At 38.6% G+C, this 20,973-nt stretch overlaps 1 protein-coding gene across 2 annotated transcripts in view; it reads right to left on the minus strand.

Moving 5' to 3' along the window:
- TSC22D1 (TSC22 domain family member 1) overlaps nt 1-20,402 on the minus strand; it is a gene marked incomplete at both ends in the record, with an annotated part of 144,581 nt that extends 124,179 nt beyond the window's left edge. The window contains one exon of one of the 2 annotated variants that reach the window (XM_081082763.1): nt 17,204-20,402. In XM_081082763.1, the coding sequence (XP_080938889.1) occupies nt 17,204-20,085 (2,882 nt within the window). The remainder of the gene's footprint in view (nt 1-17,203) is intronic. The other variant, XM_081082766.1, reaches the window with a different exon arrangement.
- Nucleotides 20,403-20,973: the final 571 nt, after the last annotated feature.

Below are 20,973 nucleotides of genomic sequence, written 5' to 3' on the forward strand. Positions count from 1 at the left end.
TTTCCCTCTCTCTTTCTCTTCCACTCTCTCTAAAAATCAATGGGAAAAATATTCTTGGTGAGGATTAACAAACAAACAAACAAAAAAGAATGGAGACAACAAATAAATAAAATACCTACTTTGGACTTATCACATCTTCTCATGATCTTGATCCACCCTTTCTCCCTGGAACCTTACAACAGGTAAAAATTCCTAATAAAATATAACTGGTTGCACAAACATACAAATCCTGCTGTCATTTCAGAGAATAACTGGTAAATAATGTTTGGTAGATCCCCCAAAGAGGAAAATAACACAGTGATGACGAAGAAGAGCTTAGGATCAGCCAAATCAGGAGTACCAACCAAAGATAAGACATGGCTCTATGCTTGACTCTAAAAGAGAAGTTAAGGCAATCTACAGTGATTAAGCCCTTTAAAAGAGAAAGAAAAGGAAAGACCCAGACTATTGATAGCTTACCAGCATCTGAGCAGTGGACAGCACAGAGCTATAGTCAAAACCAGAGATTTTTCTCAATCCACTTCAACCACCCTGAACCAAAGCAAAACTCTTGAAGAAACAAAAATCAAGCAAAAAGATAACTTAAAAAGAAGCTTTTTTTCCAAAATAAATTTGCTATTATAATTCACTGAATAACATCTTTAAAAATTAACTTTTAAAACATAAGAGTATTTCCTCCATAGGAATCGAACCCTTCATTGCTGAAAATACCACAACAAAACTGTCTAAAAGGACAAAACTAAGAAAAAATTAATTTAATATTAAACATAAGCAAGAACTTCCTTATGCAAGAAGGTGGTCTGAGTTATCCATTTCTTTAAAAAGAGATTAAAAACATCTGAAATAAGAGAAATCAGCTTCCCTTGATACAATTATTTGATTTACTGTGTTGAGAAAGATAATTTAAAAAATATATCAAAGAAAATATTGAAGAATATTTACTATAGTAAAATATGTAAATTAGTAATTGTCTACAAAATACCTTGTAAAAAATAACTAAGATGTCATTTATTCATCAGTAATTTCACTAAAAATAAAATGACTAATTACTTACATTTTAGCATCTACTAAGGACTTATAATTTTACTACTCAAAGTATCCTCAGCAATTTCTATTTGTAGAGAACTTTTATTTATAATATGTTATTAATTTCTTACAGCTGGAAAAATATGAAGCACTTATTTTACAATAGGAAAAAGCAATATGGAGCAGTAAAGTGATTTGTCAATAGTTAAATGATACAGTGGAGTCAGATATGACTAAAAAAATACTCTCTTTATATTTGCCCATAGCTCAACCAATAATACTATCTGGAATTTGTTATGTTCATGCTTCCTTAAAGTAATATACCAAACATAATCTAACACTCAAAAGGTGAACATTCAATACCGTATCATGTTTCTGTGTGTGTGTGTGTGTGTGTGTGTGTCTTTTAATTTCTAATGTCAGGCTATAAAACTGATAACTTTCCTAATGTTACCTTACATGTCTCAGAATCCTATTTCTTTTCCTTCCCTTCCTTCATCATCTTTGAGATGGTAAAGCTAGCAAATCTAAGGCTTAAAAAGAAAAAAGCCTAAAAAGGGACCAGAAATGCTATGCAAAAATATCCATATACACAAAAATATTCCACATGGCTTTATTTTGTGACAACAATTTCAAGCGGTTTTAGAAGCCTTTACATTCCAGAGCTGTATTCCAAAGGATTAGGTTACCAGTGTTCAACTTCTGTATAAGTGGAGTGTTACCATATGTGGACTGGGTCCTTACCTCCTTTAGCTTTCCTAATGAGGGTAAGGTCACTGGTTTAAAGCATTAGCTCAGATTGCAACCACAAAGAGAATGTGCCTCTATTTCTATCACTGACAGAAGAGAAATTACTGAGTTCTCATTCCCCATATTAAGGAAGCAACTAGACATTCCAAGTAAAGTCACCACTTTCCTAAAACGCAGTAGTGAACAAGCCACTACACAGCACAAAACCTAAAAGGGGCCTCCATCCCATATCCAACTAAGTCCAGACTTCTCAATCGTGCCTTTAGGCTCTTCAAAGCAAGCCTTATCTTCTATATTCCTATATATAGACACTATCTCCTACCAACTTAGACTATGTCCTAAGTTCTTTTCTTTAAGTACTCCCTGTACCTTGAACCTTTTTTATGTGTTTTCTCTACTAAAATGACTTGCTAATCCCCACAGCAATCAAACTCCTCTCAAATGTCACCTTCTCAAAAGCATGTGATCTTCACCTTCTAACACCCAATACTGCTTTATTAGTATCTCTTAAAATTTACCATATCCTACTTTGTCATACTTTTCCCATTTGTTGGATTTCTATCCTGCCGTTCCCTAAAATATTTCAAGCAGCTTACAAAAATAAATATAAATATTAGAAGAGGAAATAAATTATAATTAGGTGAAAAAACTAAAACAAAGGACCAAAAATAATAGGAGAATATATGGAACTTGTTACCTGTTATCTTTTTCTATGTATGTATGCATATTATATATGTACTGGTATACACACACATTTATCCTTGAGTTCAACTGTAGGGTCTCCTTAAGGACAGATAGGTCAAGTGGGTACTAAAATTATCAGGGGGAATCACTTTGTAAATTATGTAAATGTCTCACCACTATGATGTACATCTGAAACTAGTATTGAATGTCAACTGTAATTTATAAACACATTTTTAAAAATTCTTTTTTTAATTAAAAATAAAAGGAGCCCTAACTGGTTTGGCTCCGTGGATAGAGCCTTGGCCTGCGGACTGAAGGGTCCCAGGTTCGATTCCGGTCAAGGGCATGTACCTTGGTTGCGGACATATCCCCAGTGGGGGTGTGTAGGAGGCAGCTGATCGATGTTTCTAACTCTATCCCTCTCCCTTCCTCTCTGTAAAAAATCAATAAAAATATATTTTAAAAAATAATAAAAATAAATAAATAAATAAAAGGATAAAGATAGTGCTGTGCATATAACTATTAAATAAATGACATGCTTTCAAATACCTTGGAGACTTTGGACTCTAAGGGCAATTCAAAATGTGCTTTTAAAAAATTACATTCCTTTATATGTACACATTCTCAAAATTTAAAAATGACAAACACACTGAAAAAAAAAAGGCACCAATATATAAAGAAATGTTTTGTGGTACTTCAATGTCAATAAAATAAATTACTCACTCACATTTAGTTTCTTGATAATATTAATGCTTTTCACATTTTTTTTTAAATATATTTTATTGATTTTTTACAGAGAGGAAGGGAGAGAGATAGAGAGTTAGAAACATCAATGAGAGAGAAACATCGATCAGCTGCCTCCTGCACATCTCCCACTGGGGATGTGCCCGCAACCCAGGTACATGCCCTTGACCAGAATCGAACCCGGGACCCTTGAGTCCGCAGGCCGACACTCTATCCACTGAGCCAAACTGGTTTCGGCACTTTTCACATTTTAAATAAATCTATACCATCTCCTTTTTGATAGATACCTAGGAATGCTCAGGAAAAAAATAATTCATCCTCTGTCCATTATCAGGAAGAGATTGGCAAGAGAATCCAGTTGTATGAAAAGGAAGCAGGCAAAGGTGTCTATGACCACTAAATGTAAAGAACCCACCCTAAAATATCAGTTCATATTCACTTGGATTTCTTTTTACTACTATATATATTTGGGGACACATTTGCTTTGGATTAGACACAGAAAAACCCTATGAAAATATTAAATGGCCAAAAATCCTACCTGAAGTTTAAAACACCTTTAAAACCATAGCTGTAGATAACAGCTTTTCTGGGAAATTAAGTTATATATTTTCTTTCTTAAAATGAGAAGAGAAACACATTGCTTTAAGGAAGAAGCTGGGAAAGTAAATATAGACAGAATTTTCATAAATTGAGAAATTTGCTAACCAAAGGGTTCCTGTACCAAATCATTTTACAGTGGAAATCACTACACCTCTAATTTACTTCACTCAATAATAACAGAAAAACATAATTTCCTAACTGATCTTTCCTGTTTGTAGGTGTACCCCCACCCCAGTACAAATTACAGATTCCTTTTATACCAATCTTCCTCAAAAATCATTTAGTCAACAAGAGTTAATGGCCAAATCACTGCCCAATTCAATCTTCAGTCATTTCCTATCACTTCCTGAGACAAACTTAGTACAACTGTTGCTTTACTGATGCCCAGAATGTTTTCCTTGTTTCATCTCATTTGTATTCCTATTCTCCTGCCTGAAACATTCTCCTTCAACCCAAAACTTTCAAAACGTCAGTTCAAATAATAACACTGCTTTCCTGATCAATCAAAGGTCAATTTTATCCTATCTGTGAACTTTGAATGCAATTTCTAATGCCATTTTGGAGACTACAGTTCCAATTCCAATCTAAGAAACATTTTATAGCACTATGTCTGAGAATTCACTTAACCTCTCTGAACTTGTTCCTTCATCTATCATATAAACCAAGGGTTGAATGAGATCTCAAGATTTCCAGCTCTAGTTTCTTAATTTCATATTTCATGTAGTTTAAAACTGTTATTTTGCATTTGCATAGTCATATAATTTCCCCACATATATGTTGTATGCACTCCCTCTGAGGACAAGAATCGTGTCTGATTGAAGCTTTACTAGATTATGATTTACACCTACTCAATATACCCATTTGATAGATCAGTGAAGGGGAGACAGAGATAATCTATATATATAAAAGCCTAAGCAACCAAATGATGGATCAACCGGTTGCTGTGACACGCACTGGCCACCTAGGGGCAGATGCTCAACGCAGGAGCTGGCCCCTGGTGATCAGTGTGCTTCCACAGCAGGAGTGCCGCTCAGCTGACCAACCTGACCTATCCCAGCGGCCCACCAGTCTGGCGGCAGCCACTCACAACCTCAGTAGTCCTACAGGTCTAATCTCCGGAGAACGGACCAGTACCTCTGGCATGATCCCAACAGCGCCGCCGGCCTCCTGGAAGTTGTCCTTGGGCACTACAGCCACTTCCCCTCCCTAGACGCTCCGCAAGGAAGAAATGATATAAGAGCAGCCGCCAGGTGGCTCCCAACAACAGGCGCGAACTCAGCGGGATGGATCCGGATCCTGGGCCAGCAAGGGCATCCCACCACCCGCCCAGAAGACCAATCACATCCCACCCTCCCCAGACCCCCTTGGGACGGGCACCAGACGCAGGGCTCATGGCTGGCACTGCTGAGGCAGCAAGAGCCTCTCCCAATCAGGACTGACTGGGCACAAGCCCACAGCAGGCGCAGTGGGGCTGGGATGAGCAGAAGTAGCAGGCAGTGTTGGACTACAAGTTTCGGCCCAATCCCCACAGGCCATGCCAAGGGACCCCACCATGCACAAACTTGTGCACCGGGCCTCTAGTTTAATAGGTACAATAACATATCTGGAAAAAACTGAATCTTACTTCTTGTCTATCAAAACGGCTGTGCCATTTTGTTTATTGATAACAGGATGGCAAAGTATTTGGCAGTGTTTATCTCCCTATGTTGGATGTTAGTAGAGTTTTTTTCTGCTACATGTCTTAAATTCACTTATTCAACAAATATTTCAGAAAATACTATGAACCAAGCACTATCGCATAAAGTAGAAATACAGATGTAAACTAAATGCGTAAGGTCCTTGCTCTCATGGAGTTTATATTCTTGAGTACAAGAACAAGATTAGCATCCCCCCGCCCCAAAATTTCCAAGATAAAAACAAGAGCATTTGAGGATATAATGAGATAAGAAATATTTGCAGTTCCTAGTGCCGATGCATTTAAGTTGACTGAGGAAACAAAAGAATACCTTGGTTCTAATCATATGCTACAGAGGCAACAGACCACAAAAGTTAAGATCACAAACTCAGAACTTAAATTCCAGCTTAAGTCCCAACCCTCACCCAGTAGCCTTGTGACCTTGAATAAATGACTTAATCTCTCTATTCTTCAGTTTCTTACCTGCAAAATGGGGATAAGTAATGGTACTTAATAATAAATAAGGTTGCCCTGAGAATTAAGTTGATATGTGTAAAGTGAATGTAAGTACTATAATTCAACTATTCCTACCACTTTTACTACTATTATTACTAAACTGGTGTAGAGTCTGTCTATGAACAAGCTAAAATCAGTACATAACACATAATAGCAACCCACTATTTAATTACTGACCAAATAAATGAACCAAATACTCAATTTCTTCCTCTGTAAAAAATGAACAAAAGCATCTTACCAACTTTTAAGACTGTTAGGACTCAAGAGGACATAATCTATTGCAAAATGCTTTGTTAAAACAACCCCCTAAAATCACACAAGAATAAGGTTTTCATTACTATCACCCCTAGACATAATAGCAAAACTGCAATGCTAGACATTATTTCCATTGTACATTTATACCTTCAAAGTATTCCTAACAAGTCCAATATGTTATTTGTTACCATGTGACTAAAATCTAAGGAAGATACTAAGAAAGCCTAATAACCAAAAAAATTCCTAACAAGTCCATTATGTTGTTTGTTACCATGTGACTATATACTAAGAAAGCCTAATAACCTAAGAAATTAGATAACTAGATGAGCTGGGAGAAAATGAAGTCTCATAACAATAAGCAATTTTATAATCAGTCAATCTACAATTTACTCAGAAAAATAATACTCGGGCATACACACAAGGTATTAGGAGTTCCAATCTGAAAAGTGAACCCATATACAAAAATAATCTGGGAGACCTGGAAAAATATGATGTTACCCCATCTGTCCTAAGAAGTTCAGAGTAACTCCTTATGGCTCCAAGGACGAGAAAGAGCAATACCATTCACCATGATCTAAAGTTAATACTCAATAAAAATCAAGCCACAGTACATCTTCTCCCCAGTCAACACAAACATGGTTTTAAGCCAGATCATCAAGTTTAACATTACGTCCACAAAAAGTATAAGAAAACCTTCAGAGACTCTCAGAACTAGCCTCTGAGGATCACTGCACTACCACATCAGATTCTACATTTTCCCTTCCCTAAAGGCCTCATCTCTTAATGCATTTTACTCCTATTTAATGCCCATATATAATCAATAAAATTTATTGCTAATTCTGATCACTGCCAAACCTTTTCATGGTTCCTCTGCTTTGACATAATCCAATACTTACTGGTTTAATAACAAGTAACTACAATAATCTAAGTAAAATAGATCAGCTAGGAATTTTAAACAAATAATTAACTCAAAGTTTACTAAAATGTTTAAGAAAGAAAACTCTCTTAACAGACAAAAGTGTCATTTTATAAGTTAAATGTTTATATTTTCAACAACTGGAACTACACCAAAGGATTTCCAAGTTAGCACTTAGATATTTAAGAATCATTATATGCTAAATAGCTGACCCAATCAAAAGTAGGTAAAGAATACTGATATTCTAATTTTAAAATGGGCTTCTATTTTATTTTGTTTTGTTCAAGCTGGAGAAATTTTATTGGCATAAACATCAGTAAATACAAAACTAGCATAAACCTAAAACAAAATGCTTGTTAAAAGCAGCAACGTCACATTGATTTTTTGGCTCACAAAGAACAAAAAGTAATCAATTAATTCTCAATAATCTCTATTAAAGGAAAAAATAGTAGTATCAAACGATCACATATAAAGAACTTATTTACCTTTCAAATATGTCACAACAGTATTTTTAAAACAATAAGTTGCCCTTGTGCCAATATTAAAAATATTTTTCATTTATTCATGAATAAACGAGTACCTAACTGTCTGTAAGTACCTAGAGTCTGAAATATAGTTTAGCTATATAGTAGCAAACCAAACATTCCCGTCCTGAAGCTTAAAATCATCAAGCAGATAATCACAAAAAAACAAAAATTATAAACTATTGCCCTGACCAAGGGACTCAGTTTTTGGAGTGCTGTCCCATACACCAAAAGATTGTGGGTTCAATTCCTGGTCAGGGCACATACCTAGATTACAGGTTTAATCTCCAGTTGGGGAGAGTATGTGAGGCAATCTATCGATTTCTCTCTCACATCAATGTTTCTCTCCCCACCCCTGCCTTTCTCTCTCTCTCTAAAATCAATAAAAACATATCCTCGGGTAAGGATTAAGAATTTTTTAATTAAAAATATTACAAACTAAAATAAACATTGAACAATATTAACAAAAAACCTCAACTTAGATTGGCAGGTTAGAAAAGGCCTCTCAAAAAAGTGACAGTTAAGCTTTAAGAAGGAATAAAGGGGAGGTGACATAGGGGATGTTCAGGTACAGAACAGAATATGCCAAAGCCTAGAAGAAAAAGTAAGAATACATGGCAACTAAAGGAACTGAAGGACAGCAGTGGGAATGCAGCAGAAGGTGAGGGAGAAAATGACACATAAGGCCAGAAGTAAACAAAAACAAAAGATATTTTCTTAAAAGAAATGGAAGGCTTTAAAGGGCTTTTGGGTGAGTGATCTGAAAAGATTTCCATTTTAAGAATATCATTTTGACTACAAGATAAAATATTAGAGAAAGGCCACAATGTTTGCAGAATGCTAGTGAGAGGCCTTTACAGAGTAAGAAATATTAAAATGAGGATGACTAAAGGAGAAAATTTGAGAAGTTAGGTAGTTTGTGATCTGTTGAGATTGAGGCCTACAAGAATGCAAGTAGAGATATCATAAAGGCAGACATCTATCAATCAATCAAAGCTAAGAGGAGAAGTGTGGGCTAGTGATATGCATTCAGGAGTTGATAGCATACAGACTATTTAAAGCCATAGAACAGATGATTGATTACCTGGGTAAAGGTAGTGGGAAGAGGACTCAGAAACCCAAAGAAGCTCCAGCACTGCGAGTCTGATAGAGGAAGTAAATCTCAAAGAGACTGAAAAAAAATGGCCAGAAGCATGGGAAGGAACTAAGAAGGATATCATGGAAAGCAAGAGTTTCAGGAAGGAAATAAAACAAAGGTCAATTTGGCCAATGTCACCAAAAAGTCAAGATTTCCAGGTCAAACTGACTTGTAACAACAACAACAAAAAATACAAGGGAGTGTAGGGGAGTGGGAAGAGACACAGACAGATGAGGAGGACATTTTTATATATGTGACCTAGAAAAAAATTATTATAAAATCTAAAACTCATAAATATTCCTTCAAAATAATGTAAACAGCCCTGGTAGGTGTGCCTCTGTCGGTCTGGTTTCGTCTGTGCACCGAAAGGTTGCTGGTTGGATTCCCAGTCAGGGCACATGCCTGAGTTACGGGCTGGATGATCCCCCTACCGCCTCCCCCACCCCCAAAGTAGGGTCTGCAGGAGGCAGCTGATCAATTTCCCTCTCACATCCGTGTTTCTTTCTTTCTCTCTATCTCCCTTCCTTTCTCTAAAAATCAATTTAAAAAACGCTTTTTTTAAATAATAAAAATAAAATAATGTAAACATGCCTTAAATTTTTTCCCTCATGTAATCTTTCAATAAGCCATTAAAGCAGGGGTCCTCAAACTGCGGCCCGCCAAAAACATTTATCCGGACCGCCAGGTGTTTCTGCCGCAGCTGCCTGTCCTGCTTAGCAGCCGACTCGTCCAGGGCCCGCAGTGCGCATGTGTGGAATGTGCGCCGCACGCTCCGACTCCTCCTCTCAGTCTCCGAATGAAGCATCTGAAATCTCCAACCAGATCTAGACTAACTGACGCACACTTGCATCACTTGTTACGACCAGCAGTGACAAATATGGAACCGGACATTGCCCATCCCATTAGCCAAAAGCAGGCCCATAGTTCCCATTGAAATACTGGTAAGTTTGTTGATTTAACTTTACTTGTTCTTCATTTTAAATATTGTATTTGTTCCCGTTTTGTTTTTTTACTTCAAAATAAGATATGTGCAGTGTGCATAGGAATTTGTTCATAGTTTTTTTTAAAACTATAGTCCGGCCTTCCAACGGTCTGAGGGACAGTGAACTGGCCCCCTGTTTAAAAAGTTTGAACACCCCTGAATTAAAGCATATTCTTGCCATGACACAGTCAACTCTAACAACACAGTGACATGGAAAAAAACCACTAGGATGCTAATACTGCAAGATCAGAACAGATCATGCTTTGCAGTTTCATATTTTTAATTCAAACTTTCTAAACAAGAAATAAATATAGTTGTTTTGCAATTCTGAAACCAGTATTACAAAGACTGAATTCAAATTATTAGAAAATTAAAATGATTTTCCTGAAAATATAATTCTCATATAATTTTCAAAAGATATAAAATTTAACATTAATTCATTTAACATTTGAATTTCTACTGCATCCAGGTACACCACTGTGATGACTTTACCCACTTTTTTCTTGCCAAGAGCTCACAGGTAAATGTTGGTATGTTCTATAACAATTTCCATTACTTGTACTAATACACACATCAATGAAGCCTCCCTTTTTTCACGTTTTCAGCCACTCTATTGTTTATGGGCATCAGCATTACTTCTTCTTGTCGTTCTGAGTAGTAAAATCAGCACTAGATTTTGATTTTAAAAAAATGGCTTTTTATCCTAGCTCTGTTTTACTGCTATGTAAACCTCAGCAGTAGAACCTCAGACAACTGAGGTTCTATGGAACCTCAGAGAACTCCTTTGACCTCTCCAATAAACAAAATAAGCTTCAGTTTATTCACCAGTAAAATAGAAAAAAATTTAATTCATAAGGCTGTTGAGATGGTTAAATGTGAAAATAAATATTAACTAATTCTAACATTTTAATCACTTCTATGAATTGAAGTGTTATTTCTGTTAGATATAAGCAAAGCAATTCTACTCTTAAAATTTACATTATAAATTTTATAGATCAAATCTTGGAGCAAATCCTTTATTAAAATTCACAAAGTTCTTAAATTTAATAATGTAGTATTCCACTGTTCAGATAGGTGTGAATAGTAAACACACACGTATTTTTACACTACTTTCCTAAAAATCTCACGAAAGTGACAAAAGGGATATTTTTTTAAGATATAAAGATACAAGGTCACAAAAACTAAGAAAACAATAGCAACAAAAATTTGAAAGCTGGAAAATAGATGGCTGAGTGACAAATGACTTAGCAAAACACTAGGAAATCAAATCTCTAGCAAATAGTGGAGAAAACCAAGAATAAACCCAATTTAAACTATAAAATCCCCAAAAGACTCAGGAATTGGCAATACCACATAACATCTGATGTGGGATGAGAGAGAGAGAGAGGGTGCTAAAATAAGGACGATGGTTTAAAAGTCTCTTTAAGCAGCAAGCCTCACAGATCCCAAATGCCCCTCTCCAACCCAAACAAAAAAAATGAAAATACATTCTCTGGAGAGTATGAAACACAAGATCCCAAGATTGAGGAAATCAGGCACAGGAGTAGGCAGGAGAACATACTGAAAACAGAGTGGAGACACATTTATGAGGATGCTAAGACTCCTCAAGACTCTTTCTTTACCCCATTCTCCTCTCCTCTTCCCTCAAAATGTAGGCAAGGCCTTCATGCAAGAAATCAAGAGCTTTCTATAGGGAATCCAACCTACTAGGAGGAAAGACCTGAAGACACTGATATCAAAAGTCTTCCAACCAAACAACCCAGCCTGGTTTACTACACAGTGAAGTTAAAAAAGACTTTCTAATCAGTGTTTTATTCCCCTACTCTTACACAAACCACCTAAGGAAAGGCTGTAACTTGAAAAATAAAGACCAAAACAAATAAAAACTAAAAAAAAAAAAAAAAAAAAAAAAAAAAAGCAAAAATAACTGGAGGATACATCATACAGGGAGAAAAAAATCCTAACAAAAGACACCTATCATTTATATATTCATTATATTAGAGAAAGTACTATCGTTTTTATAACAGGATACTATTTAAAAGGAACAAAAACAAAAGCTCTTGGAAATTAAATATATAATAGATGAAAACTCAATAGAAGTAGAGCAAAAAAAAAAAAAAAGCAGATAAAAATAGGGAAGAAAATTTGAAGACTGGTCATAAAGGTCCATTATCCCAATAAGAGGAGTTTGAGAAAGGAAAAAAGAAGGGGGGAGGGGGGGTGGAATGGAAAGAATCATTCAACCTCATTCAAGAAAATAATCCAAGGATTAAAAAGATGCTTCCAGACTGAAAGGTCAGGTCAAGTACTCAGCACCATGGGTGAAGAGACCCACACTAGAACATTTACATTGTAAAATTTCCAAACTCTGGAAACAAGTACAATCCTTAGAGCTTTCAGAGATTTCAATAATGAGAGAGGAAGGAAGGAGAGAAACAAGGGGGGAAAAAGAAAGGAAAAACAAAACACATACACACATGTCACACACTATATAGAAGGAATCAAAATGGCTTCAAACTCCTCAAAAGCAATTTGGAAGCTAAATATCAACGGAACAAAATTATAAAATAACACAATTTCCCATCTGGTATTCTTTACCTAACCAAAGAATCAAATAAGTGTTAGAGTAAACTAAAGTGATTTTAAAACATGAAGTAAACCAAAAATAAACATGACATGGGTCACTGGAAAAATAGAGATCCAACCACAGAAGAAAATGAAGGGAATCCCATGATAAAAGTTGGGTACTAAGTCTAGAGGGCGATCAGTCCATATGGAGGTCAGAGGGATTTGAGAGATTTCCTCAGGAAGGTAAAACTGATAACAACACCTGATATGTCTGAACATCTTGAAAGACATCTGATGGAAAGTTGAATTAGTCATAACTATTGATATACAGATATATAACTAAGATTCCTTATCAACTCTTTAGTCTCCTACACTTAAGTACAAGCAGACAACCAAGAATTACTGGACACCTAATAAAAGGCTCTATCACAAAAGGTGAAGCCCAAAACATACAAAAATGGGCAAAAGGCACTTGAAGGAAACAGATTATGCTGATACAGGAAAACTTGGTGGTGAGGGGAGGGGGGGGAAAGACTCACAACAGTTCTATATGCTAAAGAGTATATAGAAATATATATACTACATATACTAGTATACTATATTTACTAGACAGCTGGGGTGGGATGAAAGAAGGCAGGCAAGTTCAGGACATTGTATAGGATAGGAAAAGTAATCATGTTTTACAAGAATACTGAATAATCAACAGTGATATAATATCATAACTATTAAGAGGAAGGAATACTGCTAAGTACATAATGACAAGTTAAATCTTCATTTTCTACCCAAGAAGCTAATAAGACCAAAAACAAAAGAACTATTTTATTTAACACACTAGAGGCCCGGTGCATGAAATTCATGCACGGAAAGGGTCCCTAGGCCTGGCCTGTGATGAGGGCCAATCATGTTCCCCACCCCCGCCACCTCCCTGCCTCCTCCTTCCCTGGCTCCCTCAGCACCCTGCCGCTGGTTGCCTGCCATGTTCCGCGCCACCCCCTGGTGGTCAGCGCACATCATAGCGAGCCATCAAACTCCCATTCTCCCGGTCAAACTCCCTAGGGGACACTGCATATTAGCCTTTTATATATATAGATTATATATATAGATACTTATGTAGGGCATATGAGTTAGACACAGTTCTAAGGGCTTTCCAAATTCCTTTAATTCTTATAACAAACCTACGAATTAGGTACGACTAATCCCTATTTTTTAAAATGAGTAAATTGAGACACAGAGTTTAAGTAGTCCAACATTACATAAAACTAGTAATTGACAAACCTAAGCAGTCTAATTCCAGAGTCCATGCGTGTAACCAATACAAGTTATTTGGAGACTACAAGGTATTATCACAATAATAACTTATAAAAGGTGAAAGTGATTGCTTCTGGAAAAGGGAAAATGGAAAGGAAGGGGGCAGGAAGTTTTTGTTTTGATAACCATGTAAATTATTTGACTCTTTGTGCAGGTACACCCTAAATAAAATTAAAACTTCTAATTTAGTATTTCACAGTTAATGTATTTAGCTGATGCTACCATCCTCGAAAATAGGCAAAATGAATATAACTCCTATTTTATAGATAATTCTCATTTCTCTTTAATAAATATTTGAGGGCCTACTGTATAACAGGCACTATATTTAGAAGGTCAGTATCAATTCACCTCAAGGAATGGTGAGCTAAAGGAGGTACAAAAAGCAAATCTTATTCGTTTCTTTTCAATTTGTTGCATAAATTATATGATCCTGCATCTCTGACATATGACAGTATAAAATTTAAATCATGATAGAAAAGGCATAGAAAGGTCTGCTCATTAATTAATTCAAAAAATATTTAGTTCTTGCCCTTGAGGAACTCAGTCTTATGGGAAAGATGAGTAAGCATAAATTGAATGTGTGTAGTGCCTAAACAGAAAAACACCAAAAAGTGCTAAGGAAACAACATTCCTTAGGTGAAGAGAATGCTTCAGAGGGAACATCTGAGCTGTCTTGAAGAATGAATAGAAGTTTGAATAATTTCACGTTAAGAAGCTGTACTAATAATCAGAGAACACAAAAAATTACATATCAGTGTCAAATACCTCTATCTTTCCCTGTGTTGAAAAGGTAAGTTCATGCTAAAGACTAAAATAAGAAATTAAGACCTTTTAATGAGAATGACTTTTTAAAAACAAGATATGTAATCTTACTGTCTGATCCATGTTTCTAATGTTTATAGTCTCTCCTAGCAACGAAAAAGCATTTCCACATGTCTAATAAACATTTTAAAATTTAAAGTATAAAGAGTGTTATTTCAAAAGATTACTACAGAATAACTACCCTTGATTTGTCCTACATCCAAAAGTTTAACATGTTTTTAAGTCATAATATTTAAATTATAATGTACTCCTTTCTCCCATGAGAGACAAACAGGTGACCAAGCCCTGAATATGCAAGAGACAGAAACTAATGAGAAGAAAAGAGAAAATCATTTTTTAAATCATTATCACTTTTTTCTCTTGTAGATATTCTCAAATTTCCTTCCAAGCGCAATTTAAATAAAACATTTTTCCCAACTATAGTGACAAAAGAAATAATCTGTAGCCAAATACAATAAAGAAAATAATATATATATTTAACCTTTCTGACCTTTAGAGTATTTTAGGGATGAAACATTTCATTTTTCAGAATTTAAAAAATAACTTTGAAACAAAAATGTTCCAGATTTGATGACTTCACTTTGATGTTAGCTTAACAAAAGCTCAAATATGTAGTAAATTCAAAACAGTCAACTCAAGTTACAAAATTTACCTTAGCAATATTTAAGTTACCAATATTTAATCAGATTTTTCAGTCTCTCTTTATGTCCCTTTAATTCTAAACCTTTCTGCACATAATTTGTGCCTAATTAATCTTTATCCAGTTACTATATGGAAAAATTAATTTTATACTAATACCTTAAACTGGGACTCTATCCCTACAGTTAAACACCTAGTTGAAGGTAGCAAAAATCTGACTTTGTCTGGAACAACAATTTGTAGGAAGCTCTATCATGCCTAACCACCAGGAGGAAAAAAGGAGAAAGTCATGCCAGGAGACCACAAATGCTAATTAACAAAAATCATGGCAGGTTTGAATTCAAAATGTGTGGTTTTCATTTATATATTTCACGGGTCTTCCATTTCTCTAAATTTACCACCCATATAATACAGCTATTTTTATAGGGACTTCACCCTTTAGATTTAGGAAACATTAATATTTGGGGCAAATAATTATTTAAAATTATAGGTGAATATTAGCAATTACAAATGAATATTAGCATATGATAAAACTAAAAGTTTAACAATAACTATAATAGGCTATTAAGAAAACTACCTCCTATAAAAGATCTACCTTTTAAAGTACAGTTTTGTATATGGTACAGAATACATTTGGTTAGATAACAATATTCTAATTATATGGCTATTAGAAAAATAATAAAAATCTTGAAAATAAGATTTTAAATTACTTCAAAAAACCATGCCTTTACCTTCTTTTAAGTAACTAAAATATCATGAAAACCTTACTGAAATGCTTGGTCTTTTTCTAAAACTGCAATCTTTTGAAATAGCCCAATTCTTCCAAAGTGAAAACCCCAAATATACATTTAGGATATAATTGGTTTGATGAAAATTCAATCACAAAAACCTCCGACTAAAACTAAAATAATTAAATATCTTTCAAGCTTACAGCTCCACAGTGAAAATGTATAGCCTTTGTCATAACTCCTTTGATATTATTTTATCAAGATTAATCAGACTGGCAAATCTGTGAAAACATTTCTTTAAAGTCAACTTAGTTTACAGCAATTAGAATCATGAGAGATTTCACAACTTTTCTGGCTAGTGGGCTTTAAAGACATAATTTAATTCAATAAGTGTGATTAGCACATTAGTTCCAATTCAATTAAGAAAACACTAGTTTAATAATATATTTTAAGCTTTATGGGGGTTTTTTATAAGGGAAGAAGGGACCAGGTGGAGTAGATTAGCAAAACAAAGTCTTATTCTCATGTCTCTATAAATTCAACCCCCCAAGACTTACTTTCTTTACTCTTAAAATGGCTACCACCTTGATCTATTATGCAAAAGCAAAAATGTACAGCATACTACCATCAAAAAGAAATCTGGTTATTTTGACAGTGTATGCCCTCCTCCCGCACCAAAAAAAAACTTTTGAAGATTCCCATTCCTCCTTCACTGTTCAGACAAAATGAGCATTAAATAAATACACAAAGTTGGTTAATTACAGTATGAAAGCAATCTATATAACCCAGATCAAGTCATCTTTCCTATAATGTCTGACTAGGAAAAGCAGGTAACAGTATCTTTCACAGACTACGATAAACACAGAACTGAAAAGGATTGTCCAGTCTAGTAAGGGAGGAACAAATGTGGGAACCACACCCCTCCCAAGAGAAGATGGCAAGGATTTTAGTAATTCAAAAGAATAGATTAATTGTTATATGGGTTAGCAAAAGTTAAGTTTCTGTTCAAAATTAATCTTTAATAAAGCATTTTATAAATAACAAAAACCACTCAGTGCTCCCAAACCTATTCTTAATGCTCAGTAACTATTCTTTCAAATAATGTTTACATATTACTTACACCATTTCCTATCCACTCTGAAACCATTCCATAACACTCTTGCTCTAGAAAACATCACAAAGATGAATTTTCACATACAAAAGTGAAAAAATATATAATGCTTTAGACTAATTTGTGCATATATATATATATATATATATATACACACATAGCTACTAAATAAACTCTGAATCTGTTGAATGTCTGCAGAAATAGGGCATGATCTTACCTCTCATCCTCTCCATCCACCAGGGGTGTCGTCAGCGGTAGCACCTTCAACGGGAAAAGAGAAGCAGAGGCTGCTAGGCTGCTGCTACTCCCATCTGAAACTGCTGACATTCCCCCACTGTCACCACTGATAGTCTGAGGTAAGCCAACTAAAGAGGGTTCCGCTGGGCGCCTGGCATCTTCAATTTGGCTTCCAATTGCCTGAGCTAATGATTGTGCAGAGAACTGAGAACTTAGTGATATCTGTTGTGCCAAAGGCAAATTTATATTAGTTGCTATCAAGGGAGGTTGACTAACACTCTGAACCACACTACCATTTTGAGTGGCAGGGGTTTGTGCTATATTCTGTGATGGAACCAAGTTTGTTGGAACAGAAGGCATTGCAGAAGGACCAGCTGAACTAACCTGATTTGTAACAGAAATACTACTAGCAGAGGGTACAGGGCTAACTGCAGGCAACTGCTGTGAGACAACTCCTTGAGCTACTGACTCTACTCCTTGCGGCTGGGGAGGCACAGTTAACAATGTACTTTGGGGTGCAATGACCAATTGTTGAGGAAGGCTTGAAGCACTAGTTTGAATTCCCTGATGAATAACCGCAGTTTGAGCAGGTGGAATTATTTGTGAAGATGGAGGAGCACCTTGCTGAACAACTGAAGGTGTTACTTGGGAAGAGACCTGCTGCATTGCAGTGGGTACATTTGCTTGTTGAACAATATTTGCAACTTGACTGCCAGTAGGTACAGCAGATACTGCTGTTTGAACCTGGCCAACAGGCTGGCCAGATGCCCCTGCAGGTTGTGCTTGGACTGCTGGGGGCTGCACTGGCAACTGGATACTCTGTGGCTGAACCATAGGAATCAACGTGGTTCCTCCTCCCACTCCTGCAGAACTGGACTGACCAGAGGGCACTGCTGTTTGAAGAATCGGCTGCTGCTGTACATACTCCGAAGGAGGAATTTGAGTCACTGGTTTACCATGACCTGGGGCCATCTGTGTGGAAACAATCGATTGTTGTCCATATTGTAGCTGCTGGGGTGGTGCCCCTGGAAGGGGAGCTTGCACAGGAGGAGCCGTCTGAGAATATGGCAGTTGGGGTTGAGCCAAACTAGAAATGGAAGGCTGCTGACCTAAAGCTGAAGTTACCCCAACAACATTAACAGGTGATGGTTGGACACCAGTTGCAGCATTGATAGTGGCTTGTAGAGGTACTGGTTGAACACCTTGCTTTTGTTGATAGCTCAGTTCTTGAGGCTGTAATTGTACTTGTGAGATCTGTGACTGAGCAACAGTCTGTGATATACTAACTGCCGGAACACTCTGTGGACCAGTGCTACTGAAATCCATCTGCTGAAGGGCCACACCTTGAAGAGCTGGTTGTGGCTGCTGCTGCTGCTGCTGCACCACCACAGTAGGGGCTCCCATCTCTCCACTTCCCACACTCTCGGTGTAGTGACTCAGTGTGCTGACACTACTGCTCACGGAACTCCCACTAGTGCTCTCCCTCTCAGAAGTCACTTCTATTGGGTTTTGTTTTACAGTTTCCACCACTTTATTTATAACCACACCTTCTGTAACAGGTACAGCATTTTCTTTCTCATAGAACTCCGTGCAAGTCCATCTACCTTTCTTAAAGGGTTCAGAACTAGCATCTAACTTCACAACTCTGAACCTTGAAGTGTTAACTGTTGGTTGTTGCTGCTGACTTGAAATTGATCCCACGGTCATCCCTGCAGCTGCATTAGGGACACTGTTAACAGCCGAGGAAGAAATAGTACCATTGCCCATGCCACTTAAGATATTCACATTAACACTGCTGTTAACTCCAGGCCCAACACTCCCGCTAGCAGCACTAGGAATATTGCTTGTATTTATATTAGCATTATCAAGCACGCTGCTTGTCACATTAGGATTAAAACTACCCACAGCAGTAATGTTAACATTATTCACTGCATTAGTGCCAGCAACAGAACTTATACCTATACTGCCGGTAGTACTGGGAGCATGGATATTAGTCATTACAGATGCAGGTGAGCCACCCGATGATACAGCAGAAGTTGGTGCAGCTGGTATAACACTGTCAGAGCTCCCAGCTGTAGAGAGTTTTCTGGATAGTGGGCTTGAGGGTGGCCCTCCAGGAACGGATGTACTGGCCACACCAGCATGGGAAGGATGGTGGTGTCCATGGTGGAGGTGGTGCCCATGATGAACGTGATGGTGGTGATGGAGGTGGTGTGGATGAGCATTCCCGTTGATCACAACATTTTGTTGTGGAAGGTGAGGCAAATGAGGCTGAGGAAGGTGGGGCTGGTTGGGAGAGACTGCCCCAGGTGTCTCGGCTTCCTGGAAGTTATTTAGTGTCTCTTCTGAGGAGCTACGTTCAGGTTCTCCTAAGTCAGTAGCCCTGGAAAGGGACACATCAAGGATCTCGGAAGACGACAGATCTTCCGTGTGAGATTCATCCAAATCGTCATAGCTCTCAGTGTCCTCCGCTATACTGTTGTTAGAGCTGATGCTGGCAGAGATCTGAGCCGGGGTCACGCTAGTGATCTGGAAGCCACTTTTCTTCTTCATCTGAGTTCCGCCTGGTGCAAGAGGCTGTGTCTGTAGCTGAGCCTGCGAAAGGAGGTTCAGGCTTTGTGGAGGCGGAGGCTGTGGTCCCAACGCACAAGATGCGGCAGGAGGTGGCGGCTGGAGCAGCGACGGGGGCGGAAAATCCTCGGAAGATGTGGCATGACTACCAACGCCGGTACCTGCTGCATTGAGGGCAGAGGCGCTGCCGCTGCCGCTGCCCCTTCTAGGGAACATTGCCGGGTGCGCCATCTTCCTAGCACTCATGTCTGCAGCGGCCGCGGCGGCGGCGGACTCAGGCGGCTGATGCATTGTGTCGGGTACGGGGGGCGGAGGAGGCGAGTGCAATTTCCTTCTGCACCGTAATCTTTGTATTCAAGACGCTGGGGAGGAAAGCGGGCCCGGCGCTCCGCCCGGCGTGATCCCTCCTTCTCCTCCTCCTCCTCCTCCTCCTCCTCCTCCGCCGCCGCCGCAGGCGCCGGCCGCTCCTGCCTTCGAGGGCGAGCTTCGGGAAGGGAGGATGAACGAGGGTGAACAGGGCGGGCGGGGACCCGAAGGGGGGACCCCCTCAGTCCTTCACCATTCACTCTCCCCTCTAGCCTCACACCCCCCTTTATATTCCGCCTCACGTGGGGTGCGGGCAGGAGGGAGGGGGAGACCAGGGGCGGGGGAGACAGGAGAGGGGCTGGGAGAGCCGAGAAATGCCCACCTTCTCCGGACAACTCCGAGGCTACCTCGACCCCTCCTCCCGCCGGCCTGGCGGCGGCCGCAGCCAAACCCTCCCGGTCGCTCCGCACGAAGGCAGCGCGGAGCGAGTGTCGCCTTCCCCTCGCCGCCCCCGGCACCGCCGCCGCCGGCGAGCACCGAGCTCAGTGTCGCTCAAACCTCCCCTCCGGGCCCCGCGGGCCCCGCTCGGCCCTCCCCCCACGCCCCGCGGACCCCTTCAAACCCCCTGGGCTCGCGGTGGCTGCTCCGGGAGGAAACGCTGGCCAAAGCTGGAGCCGGGGCGACGAGGCTCCGAGCGGGGCGGCGGCGGGGCGCCCGGTACGGTGAGCCCAGCAACGAGGCGCGGGCGGGCGCGCAGAGACGCCGGGTCCTCGCGGAGCACGGCCGGGGTGCGGCGGCGGTGGCAGCGGGCGCTCAGGGACCGCTCCATCACTGGCAGCCATGGAGCCCGAGCATTTTCCTCCCTCGGGGCAG

Source organism: Myotis nattereri (assembly GCF_964212035.1).
Source record: "Myotis nattereri genome assembly, chromosome: 2".
Classification (NCBI taxonomy): Eukaryota; Metazoa; Chordata; class Mammalia; order Chiroptera; family Vespertilionidae; genus Myotis; species Myotis nattereri.